Source organism: Podarcis vaucheri, assembly GCF_965113315.1.
Source record: "Podarcis vaucheri genome assembly, chromosome: 7".
In the NCBI taxonomy this organism is placed as follows: domain Eukaryota; kingdom Metazoa; phylum Chordata; class Lepidosauria; order Squamata; family Lacertidae; genus Podarcis; species Podarcis vaucheri.
Window position 1 is genome coordinate 91,447,870 of NC_138765.1, and position 17,172 is coordinate 91,465,041.

Genomic DNA, 17,172 nt, shown 5'->3' on the forward strand with positions numbered 1-17,172 from the left:
CCAGGAACCTTAGCTGGGAACGAGCCAAATCCCAAAGGCATGAGCTTCTCCATCCTGGCTGGGGCTCAGAGGGCTGAAATGATATTCTGATACCCAGGACTCCTGTTCCTTTTCATACTCAGGTATCAACAATCCTTGGGATGCAAGGTGCTATTAAACCAATACTGTGATAAATAAGGAAAAGATTGAGCCAGTCTCAAAGAGACTCAAGAAGCAATATAAAAAGTGGTTGTTTATTGCAACAGGTAATAATAAATATAAAGTGCAAAAGACATTTACAGTCAATGTCAGTCGAGAAAGAGGTGCTCCTCTTTCTTCCACAAATGTACAAACTGTATATTGCAGGAGAGGGGGCAGAAAGATGTCACTGGGCACAATCCCCCAGAAAGTTTGCCTGTGGAAGCCTCATTGAAATGAGTGGGAGGTACACAGGACAGCCCAGTGAGTTTACGACAACACCCTGGGGAAGGGAAGGAGGGGTTTATTTGGCTGCAGTGGGTGTTGTCCATTCTCAGTGCATTCAGAAGAAGAGAGCCCCTTCCCCTACCCCCCCTCCATACCAGAAGGCAGGATACTTGCCTGTTCTTCCCCCAGGGCTGGGGGAGGGGGACAGCTGTACAATTGGCAGAGAATTCTCCCCTCTTGATCTGGGGATGCGGAACCCAACTCTCACCCTAATAAAGCTTATCGACTCCCAGTTTCACAGCATATATGAATAACGAGCAATCCGTTACGGATGGAGCTTGATGATCTATGACTGACCTGCATAAGGCTGGAGACCAGAGGCAAGCAGCTCATACCGCTTGGACAATGGAGACAGAGTAGTTCAAGTGTATAATCTTACTTCCTATGCTTAAAATCTGGCCTACAGTTGACTTGAGGATAGTCAGGTGAAGATAGCCAACCAAGCTTCTTTTTAAAAGGACTTCTCACTTACATATTACTCAGTCTTTAAAGCTTCAGTGAAACACCTTCAGTTTTTCTGACAGAAGGCAGAGAGAAGCCTTTAAATGGGGAAGTGTGCTATCAATTCCTGCATAGGGCCAGCTGATCAAGATGTAGAAAAGGAGGGACACTGGAGTGCCTTAGCCATAGGACTATCAAGTCACCTCCATTCAACCTGAATTCTCATGCTGAAGGGAGAATTAGGCCAGTTGCAGTTAAGTCTTATTCAGCTTTTTCAAACCTGGGACTCACCTTAAGTCCAAACAAGCATTGAAGGACATACTTGTTTTGTCCTTTTGGCCAAGCCACAACCCAGCAGTGATTCCCAGTGCACCAGCTGAAGGGGTGGCACAATGGTGAACAGACTGTTGGGGCACGAGCAAGGCAGACTCAGGTTCCCAAAGGCCAACTCAGCCCATGGAACTTAGAGGGTGTCTAGATGCCAGTCACCTTCTCTGGTTAACCTCTCTCTCAAAAGCTGTTGCGAGGGTCAAATGAGAAGAAGCCTTCTTCATGCCACCTTAAGCTCCACGAAGGAAGGGTGAGATACACACCGGCAACGGCTATCCAACTATAAGCCTCTCGCTGGCTTGTTCACATTTTATACTTCACTTTGACATCAGCATACCATATAGGGTACAATGGCTTAGCCCAGCCTTTGCTAACTTGGTGTCCTCCAAATCTACAACTCCCCCAGTGTCCGAAACATCTGGAGAACATCAGACTGCTGAAGGCTGGATCAGCACAATATCATTGCATTATGATAATCAGTTCCCACTTCCCCAAGCAGCTTCAACCTCAAAAAAAGAAAACCTTCTGATAATCCTATCAGGAGTTTGCAGCACAGCGGCATTACCATGCTAGGATATGATGCCACAGCGTTAAGCTGCAATTATTTGCATTTGGGGTGAGTGTGGAAAGTAATGATCAATGAGCACTGGCTTTGGACTGTAGCAGATGAAGAGATCTGGCCTTAAAGCTCTTCCCCAACAAAGGGACAGGACAGCTTCCCAACACACAGTTGGAGCCACCCTCTTTTCTTCACTCCTGATACACTCTTGTTTTGCTTTTGTAGTCATGAGATTGAAGTCAGGATTTAGTGCAATAGAAAACAAATGAACAAAAACCACAACATTGTCCTTTGCTGCAGCACCCGCTTGGAGATGTAAACAGAAACACACATTATCAGTCTTTTTGTCCTCAGAGAGGAAGGTTGCCCCACCCTCCCAGCTGGGTCTGTGGGGCGGCTGGGCTAGTGACACAGCACCTCCGTCTCGAACTGCAGGAGCTGCCCCATGAAGCCAAAGTTGGGAGAGATCACCCCACGGCGCTGCTTGACAAAGTCGAAGGCCTCTTCCAGCCGCACCCGGCGACTCTGGATCAAGTAGGCAAGGCAAATGGTGGCCGAACGGGAGATGCCAGCTTGGCAGTGCACCAGGACGCGCCCACTGCTGTTCTTCACCGAATCTGCAGGAGAAGCAAGCAAGAAGAGCCACGTAAGAGACAGCCCACAAGAGCAGCGCAGCCCTAGAGCCAGAAGCAGCCATATCCAAGGAGCAAGGAGCAAGGAGCATTTATGGGGCAAGGGGGCCATTTTTGTTGCCTGCATGGTAGGAGCAGGATGTAGCTGAGTGGTAGAGCATCTGCTCTGCATGCAGAAGATCCCAAGTTCAATCCCTGGCATCTCCAGGGAGGGCTGCAGCCACTGCCAGCCAGTGTACCCAATATAGATCTAGATGGGCCAATATGAGGCAGCTTGCTGTTTTCCTAATCCATAAGACGGGGAATCTTCTACCAAGTTACTTCTCAAAAGAAGGGGGGTGCATCTGTGTGTTTGCTTGGCATTCTGCGTGGTACAGCTTTGGAGGTCAACCCCCAACTGTCTAAAAAACTGTCTTGCCACTCACAACATTAAGCAAAATAGAGGTTCAAAGAATATCAGTGTGCCATGGGAATAGCAAATCTCTTCCACTATCACCAGGGATAACTTAATCCTCTGGAATATGAGGCAGGTATGGATGACAGTTTCTCTACCACACATCTGCCCCCGTTTGTGGCAAAATCTTCCCTACAAAGTGGCAAGATGATGCAGACAACCAAGCTCACCATCAGGGAATGAGAGTTCTCTGCGCAGAAAAGGTTTGCCTGACTGGTCACCTGCACTTACCAATGAAGTCAATGGCTTCCTGGAACCACACACTGATCTCAGCCATGTGGTTGTCTTCCACTGGGATGCTCTTGTACAGGAACTGGCCTTCGAAGTAGTTGGGGCAGCTGGAGGAGACGTTGAGCACAGCAGTGATTCCGAGGGACTCCAGAACCTCCCGGTTGGAGGAGTGGTAGCAGCTGCCCAGGTAGAGGAATGGCAGAATCTCCACTGGGCCCCCCTGCAGAAGAGAAAGAACAAGGAGAGTGCACCCATCAGTCTTTGTGCCAAAATAGGATTGATGGTGAATATTGTAGGGATGAATCAAGTACTGTTACTACTATGCTATCAAGGTTTATTAGTAGATTAATAAACTAAGCTAATAATGCCAAGGTTGCAGGTTCAATCCCTGTATGGCATATTCGCACACTGCAGTGGGTTGGACTAGATGACCCTCAGGGTCCCTTCCAACCCCACATTTCTTAGATTCTATCATTTAGTTGGTTAATGGGCAAGAGCTTTGAGCTGAAGACACTTTTGCTTTTTTAAAAAAAGGTTATTTGAGTCTTGTATGTTACTGCAAAGGGGAGGAAAGAAAAAAACATTACAGATAACCCTTCCTTCTAACAAAACTTTTGCTGATTAAACTATAAACTCTTGGACTTCCTTGGATATCTTCACAACCATCTATATAGAGGTTTCGGTAATACGCAATCGTAAAAAAAGAATAACTGATTTAAGTTTTTAAAATTCATCTGTTGCTAGACAGACCATAGGAACCAACTAGGGGGCCGGGGGGGCAGAGGGCCCCCCAAAATGCTTGAGAGCTGGGCCTCAAAAAAAATCTGCAGTTGCCATGTGCGCATGCTGGGGCAAGGCAGTGCGCTTGAGACAGACAGTGCATCAGGTGAAATCCTTAAAGTAGGTGACAGCCTTGGTGGTTACCAGCTCCAAGCCTCAGGGAGAGGGTGGACAAGCACACCTGAATAAATATACCTTTATTCAGTCTCAATTGTATTTTGTCATGTGAGCAGTAATTTTACTAAGATTACTCACATAGCAAAGTCTAGACAGTGCAATTAAATGGCCCAGAATATAAATTTTAAAAAATATCTGCTTAGAGTAATATGGGGGGAGGGGGGAACTGGTATTTCGACTTCTCACTGCTCTGGTCTCCAGATTCACATGAACTTACCTGGTCATACAAGGGAGTAACTGCTTCTGTGCTGTTGTCTTCAGGGCTTTGGAGAGCAGGAGATAGAGACGGAGGCGATGTAGGAGGTGTTGGCGACGTCAAGCACAGTTCTGGAAAATTGGCTTGGAAATTCTCAAAGCCACCTAAACATCAGACAAATGGAAAGTTTTTAGTGTGTATCTCAGTTGGGGGATGAATGTTATACAGATGCGACCGCTAAGGGCATATCAGATTAGAATAGTTTATAGTGACCACACATTTCATTCAGATCTATTCATAATAGTGCCTTTAAAATACACTTTCATTAAAAAGTACCTGCAGTGACACCACTATTGTGGCCACAGACTATAACTTGTGTTTGTGATATCTTGTATGATTGATTATTTTATGCATGGATGGGCCCAGATTTACTGCTGTCAGTAACAAATGTATTTATTTGGTATCTGGTGGTGTTTTTTTTGGTGTTCATGCAGCTTGATGAAGGTGCTACATTATGTGACAGTGCAAGAGTGATATGGCTCTGCATGCAATATCAAAAGCAGACATGGTTACAAGACTGAAGGTGCTAATCAGATTAGCGAATGACCTGTACACTTTAGCGCCAGGGCAGCCATTGCGGAAGGGATTTGTACATCCACCGCTTTAATTCCAATTTAGTTGCCACTACAGCAGCCAGACTTAGCTGCAAGTAACCTTGGGAACAGCTGGGATGAGTCTGCTTGGGATACAGCAATTCTATTCCAGGGCTATCCTGGCTTTATGTTAATGCCTCCTAATTAAACTAAAAAAAATAAAATCCCCCCTAAAACTGAATTTTCTTCAGATTTCCCAATTAAAGATGCAGTCGGACTCAAAGGGAAAAGGTGAGGAACTCAACTAAGCGTAAACTTAGTTTAATTTGCCTTGGCAAATTAAAGCCTATGGAAAGATTGCCGTAATACATCAAGGCTTTTTATTTTTTCCTATCAAGTCAAAGCGGGGTGTTTGAACCTGAAGCAACTCCTTTCCACCCCAAAATAATTATAATTATTAATGTTATCCTGCTCTCCATCCCAAAATAGCACAGGATAGAAGTTAATAAATATAAATAGATTGCCTCTTGACTAAGATCTACTTAGAGCAGGCCTCCTGGAATTAATAGGCCTAAGGTCCATTAATCCCAATGGGTCTACTCCGAGTAGGCCTAGCATTTGTACGTCCATGTAGAGTGGGGAAATAGAGAGGCTGTGACTGGCCCACCGTCACCTAGTGGGGTGGGGATCTGAACCCTTCCGGGGGCCACCATCTACGGGCCCCTCCCTCCCTTCCTTCAAGCCCCATCCCAAAGACTCCCCCCTCCCTCCCTCTCCTGGGAGAGGGTCGTGTCTCGCCCCCCTCCCCCCCGGAAGCCCACCTGGCGGCGGGGCTCACCTTGCAGCAGGTAGATGTGCGAGGTGCCGGCCCGCTCCTCCCGCAGCAGCGCGTTGAGCAGCAGGCGGGCCAGGCTGTCGGGGCGCAGCGCGGCCGGCGAGCGGCTGGCCTCGTCCAGCACCACCAGGTGGCTGAGCTCGCCCTTGCGCAGCCGGGCCAGCAGCGCCCGGTCGGGGAGCAGCCAGTCCAGGCTGACGGCGCTCCGGCCGCGGGAGCGGCGCCGCAGCAGCCCGTTCCAGTGCACGGGCCGCGAGTCCAGCAGGTGCGCCTGGCAGAAGGCCAGGAAGGGCCGGCAGTCCAGCGCCAGCGTGCGCGCGCTCTCCCGGGGGTCCCGCAGCAGCGCGGCCAGGCCGGAGCTCGCCAGGGGCACCACCTCCTCGATCACCATCCTTGCACCGGCCCAGGAAATCCTTGCCAACAAGAGGAATAAAGGCGGCTGGAAGCGGGCGAGCTTTGGCGCAACAGTCCCGGCGATGCCTCTCTCGCAAGCCCGCGCAGGATGCTACTTTCGTCCAAGTCTGCAGCCCAGTTCCGCGCGGGAGCTTAAGTACCGCGCCGCTCGCGGGTGGCGCTCCTCCCCGGGCCGCCATATATGGAAGTCTGCGTCACCGAGGAACTCCCAGGCCGGGCCCTTCCCCCTCACGTGGAGGGAGAGGAGCCGCGCTCGGGCCGCGGCGGTGGATCCGGAGGCAGCCAGACGGAGTGAGATGATCCGCTTTGGCCCATATTGGGGAGGAACTGTTTCCTTTTCGTGCCAATCTCTTCCGTCACCAGACCTCAAAGCAGCCGCAGATGGAAGTTAGAGACTCGCCTGCTAAGAGGATCAGCCTGGCCCCTGAGAACGGGAATAGGCGCCTCATATTTCCCTTAAAACTCCAAAGGACTACACGTAGGTGTGAATGGGCCACTGTAGGCGTAATACACTACAGAAACATTTTGCATATTTCCTTCCTTCAGCTCAAAGGGTTCTTTTCGGTGAACTGCATTTAGCAGCCCATAATCATGGAATCGATTAACTGTCTGTGGACTTGGAAGAGACCCGAGCGTCCTCTGTTCCAACCCCTTGCAACCCAGGAATCACAGCTAAGAAACCCCTGGCAGACGACCACCCCCACCGCTGTTTAAAAACCTCCAATGAAGGGTTAGTCCACAGCTTCCCACGGCAGTTCCTTCCACTGTCAAACAGCTCGTAGCTTCAGAACATTCTTCATATTTAGTTGGAATTTCCTTTTTTGCAATTTGAATCAATTGGTTTGGGCCCTACCCTTCAGAGCAGCAGAAAGCAAATTTGCTCCGTCTTCCATGGGACAACCCTTCAGATATTTGGATAGTTAAGTGTTTTTATTTATTTACTTGATTCTCAACTGTTGTCAAGAAATCTGATAAAGTCTTGTCTCTTTTTTTCTTTTGGTGTGCTGGGCCTAGTTGATCACACAAAAGGAGTGTGTGTGTGTGTGTGTGTGTGTGTGTGAGAGAGAGAGAGAGAGAGAGAGAGAGAGAAATGTCCATCAAATGTATTTCCATCCTGTGCCCCCACAATCATCTAAAAATTATGCTTGGGAATTATTTCCCCTTCCTCACCTACACCAGTTGTCTGCTTTGTCATAACAAATTAGCACATACAGTGGTACCTCGGGTTACAGGCGCTTCAAGTTACAGACGCTTCAGGTTACAGACTCCACTAATCCAGAAATAGTACCTCGGGTTAAGAACTTTGCTTCAGGATGAGAACAGAAATCGTGCGGTGGCGGCAGCGGGAGGCCCCCATTAGCTAAAGTGTTACCTCAGGTTAAGAATGGTTTCAGATTAAGAATGGACCTCCAGAACGAATTAAGTTCTTAACCTGAGGTACCACAGGCTCCCTGGGAAGAAAGAATTCAGCAAAAAGTATCATCCTCTCCTCCTGCCAGCAGGTAGTGCTGCAGTCATTAAGTGATTCAATCATCCAAGGATAGGCTTCTCAAGAGATTAAGGCACAGCAGTGTTGCAAAATAATCTAGGATGTTCTCTCCTGATATGCATTACCTGATTTGTGTTCCCCGACCTGCAGCCCTCCTGAACTCCTGTTCAATGAAGCTGTGCCACCTGAACATACACAACAGCTGTGTCCCAAATGTACACACCTCAGCTTAACTGCAAAGTGAACGGCCTCGGCCCAGTATACCTGAAGGAGCGTCTCCACCCCCATCGTTCTGCCTGGACGCTGAGGTCCAGCTCCGAGGGCCTTCTGGCGGTTCCCTCATTGCGAGAAGCAAAGTTACAGGGAACCAGGCAGAGGGCCTTCTCGGTAGTGGCGCCCGCCCTGTGGAACGCCCTCACATCAGATGTCAAAGCGATAAATAACTACCTGACATTTAGAAGACATCTTAAGGCAGCCCTGTTCAGGGAAGTTTTTAATCTGTGATATTTTACTGTATTTTTGGTTTCTATGGAAGCCGCCCAGAGTGGCTGGGGAAACCCAGCCAGATGGGTGGGGTTCAAATAATATATTATTATTATTATTATTATTATTATTATTATTATTATTATTATGTTTTGTTATTTCAGATAAAAGCTGGTCTGAGGTGAAACGCATCCAACAGGAGTATTCATAAGAAACTACAGGGCAGACACAGATTGTGGCAAATGTTACCTGTACTCTGCTTCAGACACCAGTGGGGGAGCACACTGGAGGCAGAGTAAGCAGTAATGTGTATCCAGCCTAGGACTACAGCCCTGGGCACACTTAGCTTGGGTGTAAGTCCCAGTTAACTCAAAGGTGCTCTGAGTAGACAAGTGCAAGATTCCACTGTAGATTGCTGTATTGAAGCCTATTCCAAATCTGCTGGGAGGTGGGGCTCAGTCAACAAGGGAGGAATATGAGCAGATTCAGGTCCTGAGGGCGAGTTTCAGCTGAGAATAAGAACTAAAAGCTTAAGCTAAAGACTTAATGAACAAATGTGAATTCCATCATCCCAGAGAAGAGAAGGAGGTGAAACTGGTAGCTACAGTGTGGAGTTCTTAACTCTTGTATACCGGAAACTGAAGGCAATAAACAACATGCTTTATTGGTTTTGATGAGGGTTATAAATATCGTACGTATTGAGTACCATTTAATAAGCAGCCTCTGACTTTTATAGGGAATTCCACAGTAGCATTTAGGATATTGGAAACACAACTTGAAACTGCAGAATGGAGACTCCTTGTTCATTTTTCTTAATCAATTAGGATATAGAGCAAAATTGGATCCTGAACTGGAATATTTTCAGATCCGTGTTTTTAGATCAGGTGATGCTGCTGCTTTTTATATTGCTTCTTAAATGTCTGCCTGGTCTGCGCAATACGGACTAAGCAAGGACAATAAAATGCATTTCTAGGAATCGCACAAGGTCACGTGAATGTATGCTCAGCTGATTTCCACGAGAAGCTGGTGATGCACTGAATGAACACTCAGGCAGGCCTACACAGTGGCCTTTGAGGAAGAGCATGAACCTGGTGCCTAGGGAAGGGCAAATGCACACAACTCAAAACAAGCCTATGAGGCTAAATTCAAATCACTTTACAACTAGCCACCCTAGAGCCAAATATAAAGCCATACAGTGGTACCTCTGGTTGCGAACGGGATCCGTTCCAGAGCCCCGTTCGCAACCTGAGCAGAACGCAACCTGCGTCTGTGGGTCACAATTTGCCGCTTGTGCACATGCGCGTGACGTTATTTTGAGCATCTGCGCATGCACAAGCGGCAAAACCCGGAAGTAACCTGTTCCGTTACTTCTGGGTCGCCGTGGGACACAACCTGAAAAGATTTAACCTGAAGCATCTTTAACCTGAGCTATGACTGTATCTGTGTTTTCCAGTGGCCATTCAGAGTCATTTTGAATGCCCCTGAAGACCAAACACTATGTTACATCTGCCATATAGTTAGGACTGTCCCGACCGTTATCCAAGGCAAGAGCCCCATGGCTTTTCTTCCCTGGTTGGCCCCCTCTGCAGCCCCCTGTCCTGGCCACCCTAAACCAGCTGTCAGTGGCTGCTATAGATGGGGTGGGAGGTGCTATTCCATCAGAGACGGAAGGAAGATGCAGTTACCAGTTCAGTTGACTTTTGTTGTCATCTTGCCCTTTGCCTCGGGGGGGGGGTGAAATGTCTTATAGTTTGCCCTTGAAAAAAACAAAAGCTGTCACATGGTGGAGTTAGGAAATTGAGCAGGATAAGGACCATGGCCTGGGGAGCACAAGCTTAAACCTTTGTCTCTACCACAGTCCCTCTGCTCAGCACCAGCTATTCATTAGGTGGAGAAAAGGTCTTGTTGGTGCCTATTTCTTAAAAAACAAAACCTACCATACAAGGAGAAATGGTGTGTCAAAATGCCACTTCTAATCTGACCCTGAGTCATTTTAGTCCAAGCAAGGGATGGAAGAATCTGTCAATTTTGGTCCTCTCAGTTTTTAATTGCTCCAGTCCTAAATTCAGTTCTCTGCATTTTGTAATTTTTTAAAAAAATCATCATGAAGCTCATGAGCAAATTCTTCTAATAAACACGTTTTATGTACAGTTTTAACTTATGTACACATTTTTTGCAAGCAACTTCCCCTAACTTAATGCATTTTGGTGTGCATTTTCACAATACATTCATTTTAATGCGCACTTTCCCAATCTTTACACTGAATTGGAGCAAAAGTCATTTGGGTTTTCCGAGGATTGCTGTTTGTTCCAATTCAGCTGTAAAGAGTGTGTTTTCTAGGGGAAAGCTGCAGGGCAAATACAAAACTGCTCAGACCCATGCATAGAAAGCATGGAACAAGTGAAAAATTGCTCAGGCCTGTGCTTCCTGCATTGCAGAGGGTTGGATTAGATGATTCTCAGGGACCCTTCCAACTCTATAATTCTATGGTTCTAGGCATGGGACAAGTGGAAGTGTTGCCAAGCTCATTGTTTGGTTGGCAAACTGCATTGCAAAATTTAGGTAAGTGCAAATTTTGGGCAATAGCTGTATTTTGGTTCCCAAATTGTTTCAGAAACTGCACATTTGATCAATTTGGCTTAAAATGAAACATGAATGGAATTTCGTTCTCTCCTGACCCCCTGCACCAGGCCTTCTCCAGTTGTTCCAGTATACCTGAAGGAGCGTCTCCACCTGGACACTGAGGTCCAGCACCGAGGGCCTTCTGGCAGTTCCCTCATTGCGAGAAGTGAGGTTACAGGGAACCAGGCAGAGGACCTTCTTGGTAGTGGAACGCCCTCCCACCAGATGTCAAAGAGAACAACAACTACCAGATTTTTAGAAGACATCTGAAGGCAGCCCTGTTTAGGGAAGCTTTTAATTTTTGATGCATTATGGTATTTTAATATTTTGTTGGAAGCTGCCCAGAGTGGCTGGAGAAGCCCAGCCAGATGGGCGGGGTGTAAATAAATGATGATGATGATGATGATGATGATGATGATGATTGGATCAGGCCAATGACTTCTCTAGTCCAGCATCCTGGTCTCACAGTGGCCAACCAGATGCCTGTGGAAAACCAGCAAGCAGAACATGAGCATAAGAACTCTCTGCCCTCCTGTGTTTTCTGGACAAATGGCCTCCAGAAGCATTTCTGCTTTGGACAGTGGAGGCAGAGCAGAGCAGAGCCTTCATAGCTAGTAGCTGTCAATAGCCCTCTCCCATGAATTTGTCCAATAGTCTTTTAAAGTTAGTAAAGGCAAAGGGACCCCTGACCATTAGGTCCAGTCATGGATGACTCTGGGGTTGTGGCGCTCATCTCACTTTACTGGCCGAGGGAGCCGGCGTACAGCTTCCGGGTCATGTGGCCAGCATGACTAAGCCGCTTCTGGCGAACCAGAGCAGCGCACAGAAACGCTGTTTACCTTCCCGCTGGAGTGATACCTATTAATCTACTTGCACTTTTTGCATGCTTTCAAACTGCTAGGTTGGCAGGAGCAGGGACCGAGCTACGGGAGCTCACCCCGTTGCGGGGATTCGAACCGCCAACCTTCTGATCAGCAAGTCCTAGGCTCTGTGGTTTAACCCACAGCGCCACCCATGTCCCTTCTTTTAAAGTTATGTTCCGTCTAAAGCCCTCTCCATGACACTCATGGAGGATTGAGGTGGGGTAAACTTTACTACAAATCAGCAGCTTTTTGCTGGTTGAAAGAATGGCTACTACTTGAAAACACAGACATTTTGGATTTAGAAGGATTTAACAATGTATTTGGATGGCATGCATATTTATGGTATGATAAGGTCAAAGCACACAAAGCATTCAAAAACCATATTGTCAGGAAAGCATTGTTTAATGTCTGGATAAGATACAAAGACTTACTGGAAAATAAAACCCCAAGGTGGCTGTCACCAATGGAAGCAAAAGCTCTGAAAAGGCTCAATATGGAGGCCAAATGGCCGACATATTGGGAAATTTTGGAACAAGAAGGAGACAAATTAAAATTGCAGAGTTTCGAAAAATTAAAGAACAAAGTGAGAGTTTGGCTTCATTACTATCAGATAATGGAGGTATATAATTTGGATAAGAAAACTGGCTTCCAGGTGGAAAAGTCAAAATTAGAAACAGAACTGTTAGAACTCAAAACTAAGAATCTGTCAAGAATGTATAACTTGCTGTTGAAATGGAATACGCAGGATGAAACGGTGAAATTTGCTATGATTAAATGGGCACAAGATGTTGGACATAATATTATGTTTGCTGACTGGGAACAGTTATGGACCACAGGTATGAAGTTTACGGCATGTAATGTCTTAAGAGAGAATATTATGAAAATGATATATAGGTGGTACATGATCCCAGTCAAGCTAGCAAAAATCTATCATTTGCCCGATAATAAATGTTGGAAATGTAAAGAAACTGAAGGTACATTCTTTCACCTTTGGTGGACGTGCCCAAGGATTAAGGCTTTCTGGGAAATGATATATAATGAACTGAAAAAGGTATTTAAATATACCTTCTTGAAGAAACCAGAGGCTTTTCTCCTGGGCATTGTCGGCCAATTGGTGCCAAAGAAGGACAGAACTTTTTTTTATGTATGCTACAACAGCAGCAAGAATACTCATTGCAAAGTATTGGAAGACACAAGATTTACCCACTCTGGAAGAATGGCAGATGAAGGTGATTGATTACATGGAATTGGCAGAAATGACTGGCAGAATTCGAGACCAGGGAGAAGAGTCGGTGAAAGAAGACTGGAAGAAATTTAAAGACTATTTACAGAAATATTGTAAAATTAATGAATGCTAGAAGGATGTTGGATAGAAACTAAGTGGTTTCCAGCTGTAATTCTTTAAGAGATAGGAAAAAAGGTTTATAAAAGGGTAAAAGCTTAATGGTAAGGATTTGCTGAACTAACAAACTGAAGTGGAATACAAAAGAGGGAAGTACGAGGAGGTCCGGGGAAATAAGTGTAAGGAAGATATGTTATGGAAAATCAATGTGTTTTTTAACTGTTTTTATTTTGTATGTTTCTTTTTATTTTTCATTTTTACTGTTATACTTTAAAAACTTTAATAATACAAACTTTAATTATACAAAGGGTGTATAAATATAATCTGTCTTTTTCTTTAATTTGTTTTGATATTAGTATGAAAAGTGGGGAATTCGTGGAAAGGAATTTGGGTCGACTTTAGAAAAAAAAGGATTTAAGAATGAGTTCTGAGGTATAAATCTTGAGGTATATAAGGTAAAATTGGGGGTTTTTTGTCAAAAATGAATCAAATATGAAAAGGTTAACTATTGTATTTTCTGTATCAGTATAGACATAGTGAAAAGGTTAAAAATTGGGGATAAGAACTTGTTGAATTTATAATCTAAATGGGAATATAAGAAGGGGAGGTGCGGGGAAGTCAGGGAAAGATGTTAATAGAAAATAAGGATTTCAAATTGTATGTGTTTTTAATTTTTCTTTTTGTCTTTTCTTTTTTTGGTTTTTGAAAATGGAAAACTTCTAATAAATATTTATTTAAAAAAACTTCAATAAATATCTTTTTTAAAAAATAGGTGGGGTAGCGGGGGGGGGTTGTTCTCGGATAGGGTTGGAAAATATCACGTGCTGTCTCTGTTCCTATTTGCTTGCTTGTTTACTTATGGTTTAAAACATTTGTGCTCTACCTTTTTATAACACTTCAGCCATGAAAAACAATCCTACTGCCCCGAAAAGCAGAGAGAAGAGATAATGGGCAGAGACCAGCAGCTCAAATGGAATACTCCAGTGATGACGTCTCATCGCCCCCACCGCCAAGTTAAAATACATCTCTGGTACCACCTGTGCTTGTGGTTTCCTTCCTGTCCCCTCCTTCTTTCACAGCCGCAGTGACTCTCTTGCACTTCCACCCAGTTCCAGCCTCTGCAGCTTTCAGATTAATCTTACCCACCTGCTTCCTGCTAGCAACACTTCCACTGCCAATTTTAAATAAATTCCTTCTGCCGTTTATAGTTCTCCCCACCCCCTTGCTTTCCATTAACTACATGTCAACCTTTGGTGGCCTTTTTTCTTTCTTTTTCTTTCTTTTTTTTTTGCACAAAGTGTAGGTCCCCGTGTTACAAGAGAAGTTCACCAACTTTTTCTGGAAGCAAAGTGTCGCTTAAAGTGCAAAAGGCTCCAAAATGTGGGACTACAAACTCCACTCTACCTCTGAGCTGAATTGGAATAATTGATCCTTGTCTTTAATTTGGATTTCCTCATGCACAGCACAGTCAGCCTGATTGAGCATTATGAAAGTTCCATCATCTTATGTAAGCTAAATCCCTTCATGCTGAGAACGAGAGTATAAAATCATAGAGTTGTGGAATTGGAAGGGACCCAAAGGGTCATCTAGTCCAACCCCCTGCAATGCAATATCAACTTCTATAGCACACTTCTTCATGAAAGCTCATACCAATAACAAACCTAGTTGGTTTCTGAGGTGCTACTGGAAGGATTTTTAAAATTTTGTTTCGACTACGGCAGACCAACACGGCTACCTCCCTGTAACTAGAACTTTTATAGCATCCATGATAGATGGCCATTCAATCTCTGCTTAAATACCTCCAATGAAGGAGAATCCACAACCTCCTGCATAGATTAACAAATCCAAAAACCATAAATTGAACATGGTTGCTTAGCAAGTGTCAGGCTTCAGGGAATTGGCTTCCTACCCCCTGTGGCAGTAGATAAGCAGAACAAAGGAAAAGGAGTCTTCTTACCAGTTAGAAACTTTAATAATCACAGCGATAGAACAAAGAACACACCTCCTAGAATGGCGGTGAGAACCATATTGTTAGAAGAGCACTGTTTAATGTTTGGATGAGATATAAAGATTTATTGGAAAATAAAACCCCAAGGTGGCTGTAACCGATGGAAGCAAAGGCCCAGAAAAAGCTCAATATGGAGGTCAAATGGCCAAAATATTGGGAAATTTTGGAACAAGAAGGAGATAAATTGAAACTGCAGAGTTTTGAGAAATTGAAAAATAAAGTGAGAGATTGGCTCCATTATTATCAGATAATGGAGGCTTACAACCAGGATAAAAAAATTGGCTTCCAGGTGGAAAAATCTAAATTGGAAACAGAACTGTTAGAACCTAAAGTTAAGATCTTGTCAAAAATGTATAACTTGCTGTTGAAATGGAATACTCAGGATGAAACAGTTAAATCAGTCATGATTAAATGGGCACAAGATGTTGGACATAATATTATGTTTGCTGACTGGGAACAGTTGTGGACCACCGGAATGAAATTTACGGCATGTAATGCCTTAAGAGAAAATATTATGAAAATGATATATAGGTGGTACATGACCCCAGTCAAGCTTGCAAAAATCTATCATTTGCCCGATAATAAATGTTGGAAATGTAAAGAAACTGAAGGTACATTCTTTCACCTTTGGTGGACGTGCCCAAGGATTAAGGCTTTCTGGGAGATGATATATAATGAACTGAAAAAGGTATTTAAATATACCTTCCTGAAGAAACCAGAGGCCTTTCTCCTGGGCATAGTCGGCCAATTGGTGCCAAAGAAGGACAGAACTTTTTTTTATGTACGCTACAACAGCAGCAAGAATACTGATCGCAAAGTACTGGAAGACACAAGACCTACCCACTTTGGAAGAATGGCAGATGAAGCTGATTGATTGTATGGGGCTGGCAGAAATGACTGGCAGAATCCGTGACTAGGGAGAAGAGTCGACAGAAGAAGACTGGAAAAAATTTAAGGACTATCTACAAAAATATTGTAAAATTAAGGAATGTTGAATGATGCTGGATCGAAATTAAGCGGTTTCAAGCTGTAACTATGATAAAATGATTTTCTTTTTGTAAGTAAGAATTTAAAGCTATAATAATTTAAGATGTTGAGATAAGGATTTGCTGTATAAACAATTTAAACTGGGTATACAAGAAGGGGAGGTATGAGGAGGTCGGGGAAATAAGCTACAAGAAAATAAGTTGTGAAATTTATGTGTTTTTAATATTTTTATGTTTGTTTTTTGTTTTTTGTTTGTATAAAATTGGAAACTTTATTAAATATGTTATAAAAAAAATAGAATGGCGGTGCTCCCAATTAAGGATCACACCCCCTTCCGTCCCTATGAAGCTACATCACTCTTACGTCTTGTAATCTGAGCTTCTACCTGCTGCGCTTTCTGTTCTAACACTTTCTGAGCTCTCCTTTCTTTGGAAAAGGGGGCTGAATGCTGTCCAGAGACTGTGAATCTGTTAACCCTCTCTCTCCCAGTTTCTCTTCTCCTAGTTGTTCCCCATCCAGTATTTCCCAGCTTCTGCCTTCTGAACTGTACCCCTCTGTAAACCACTGTTCCAAATCTATACTGTCCTCCTGCTCCTGGGATGATTCAGGATCCGGGGGAGGGGGAGGCTCCCACCGTTCCTCCTCAGTGCAGCTCCCCTCAGCACGGTCCCTGACATCAAGTAGAGACAAAAACATCCAACATTTTCAATAATTTGGTTAATCAGCCAGGACCAAGGGCTCATCCACACTTAAGTTTGTCCTTTGGTTTCTAGTCATGGATCTGAGAGGTTTTTCTGCTGTCCTGCCACTTCCCCCAGGAAAACCTAATGTTCACTGTGGAATTTGAACAAACATCAATCCGCAGAAATCCGAATGACGTTTTGTTCTGATATGGCAGCAAACTGCAAGTTTTCCTGGGGAAGGTGGCAGCACACAAAAGAAAAAGCTCTCAGACCAGTGACTAGAAATCACGGTACAAAGAGACGTGTGGATGAGTCCCAAGAGTCCACAGCTCCATTCGCTTGATCTTTGGAGGGAGGACCATGTTGGAGGAGACGTGTTTGGAAAATAAGTGGCTATTTTAGTTCTGCCTCTGCTAAGGGTGGGTGAATCTGCCAAATTCAGCTTCTCTCGCTCTCATGTTTCCACCCTTAAGTTTCCACATCCATTTGCAGATTTTCCTCATTAAAATTTGTCTACATTTCAATGCACGCTTCTACTCCTAATATACAGGCTTTGGTATGCACCTTTGCCTTATGTATATGTTTGCA

The 17,172-nt window shown here is 44.6% G+C and overlaps 1 protein-coding gene across 1 annotated transcript; it reads right to left on the reverse strand.

Annotated features, from left to right (window-relative positions):
• Window positions 1-214: 214 nt before the first annotated feature.
• Window positions 215-6,179, reverse strand: DUSP2 (dual specificity phosphatase 2). The gene is made up of 4 exons (XM_082233586.1): window positions 5,697-6,179; window positions 4,287-4,429; window positions 3,113-3,332; window positions 215-2,412 (listed from the first exon to the last, which is right to left on the reverse strand). The coding sequence occupies exons 1-4, from the start codon at window positions 6,082-6,084 to the stop codon at window positions 2,198-2,200; spliced, it is 966 nt and encodes a 321-aa protein (XP_082089712.1). The 5' UTR covers window positions 6,085-6,179; the 3' UTR covers window positions 215-2,197.
• Window positions 6,180-17,172: the final 10,993 nt, after the last annotated feature.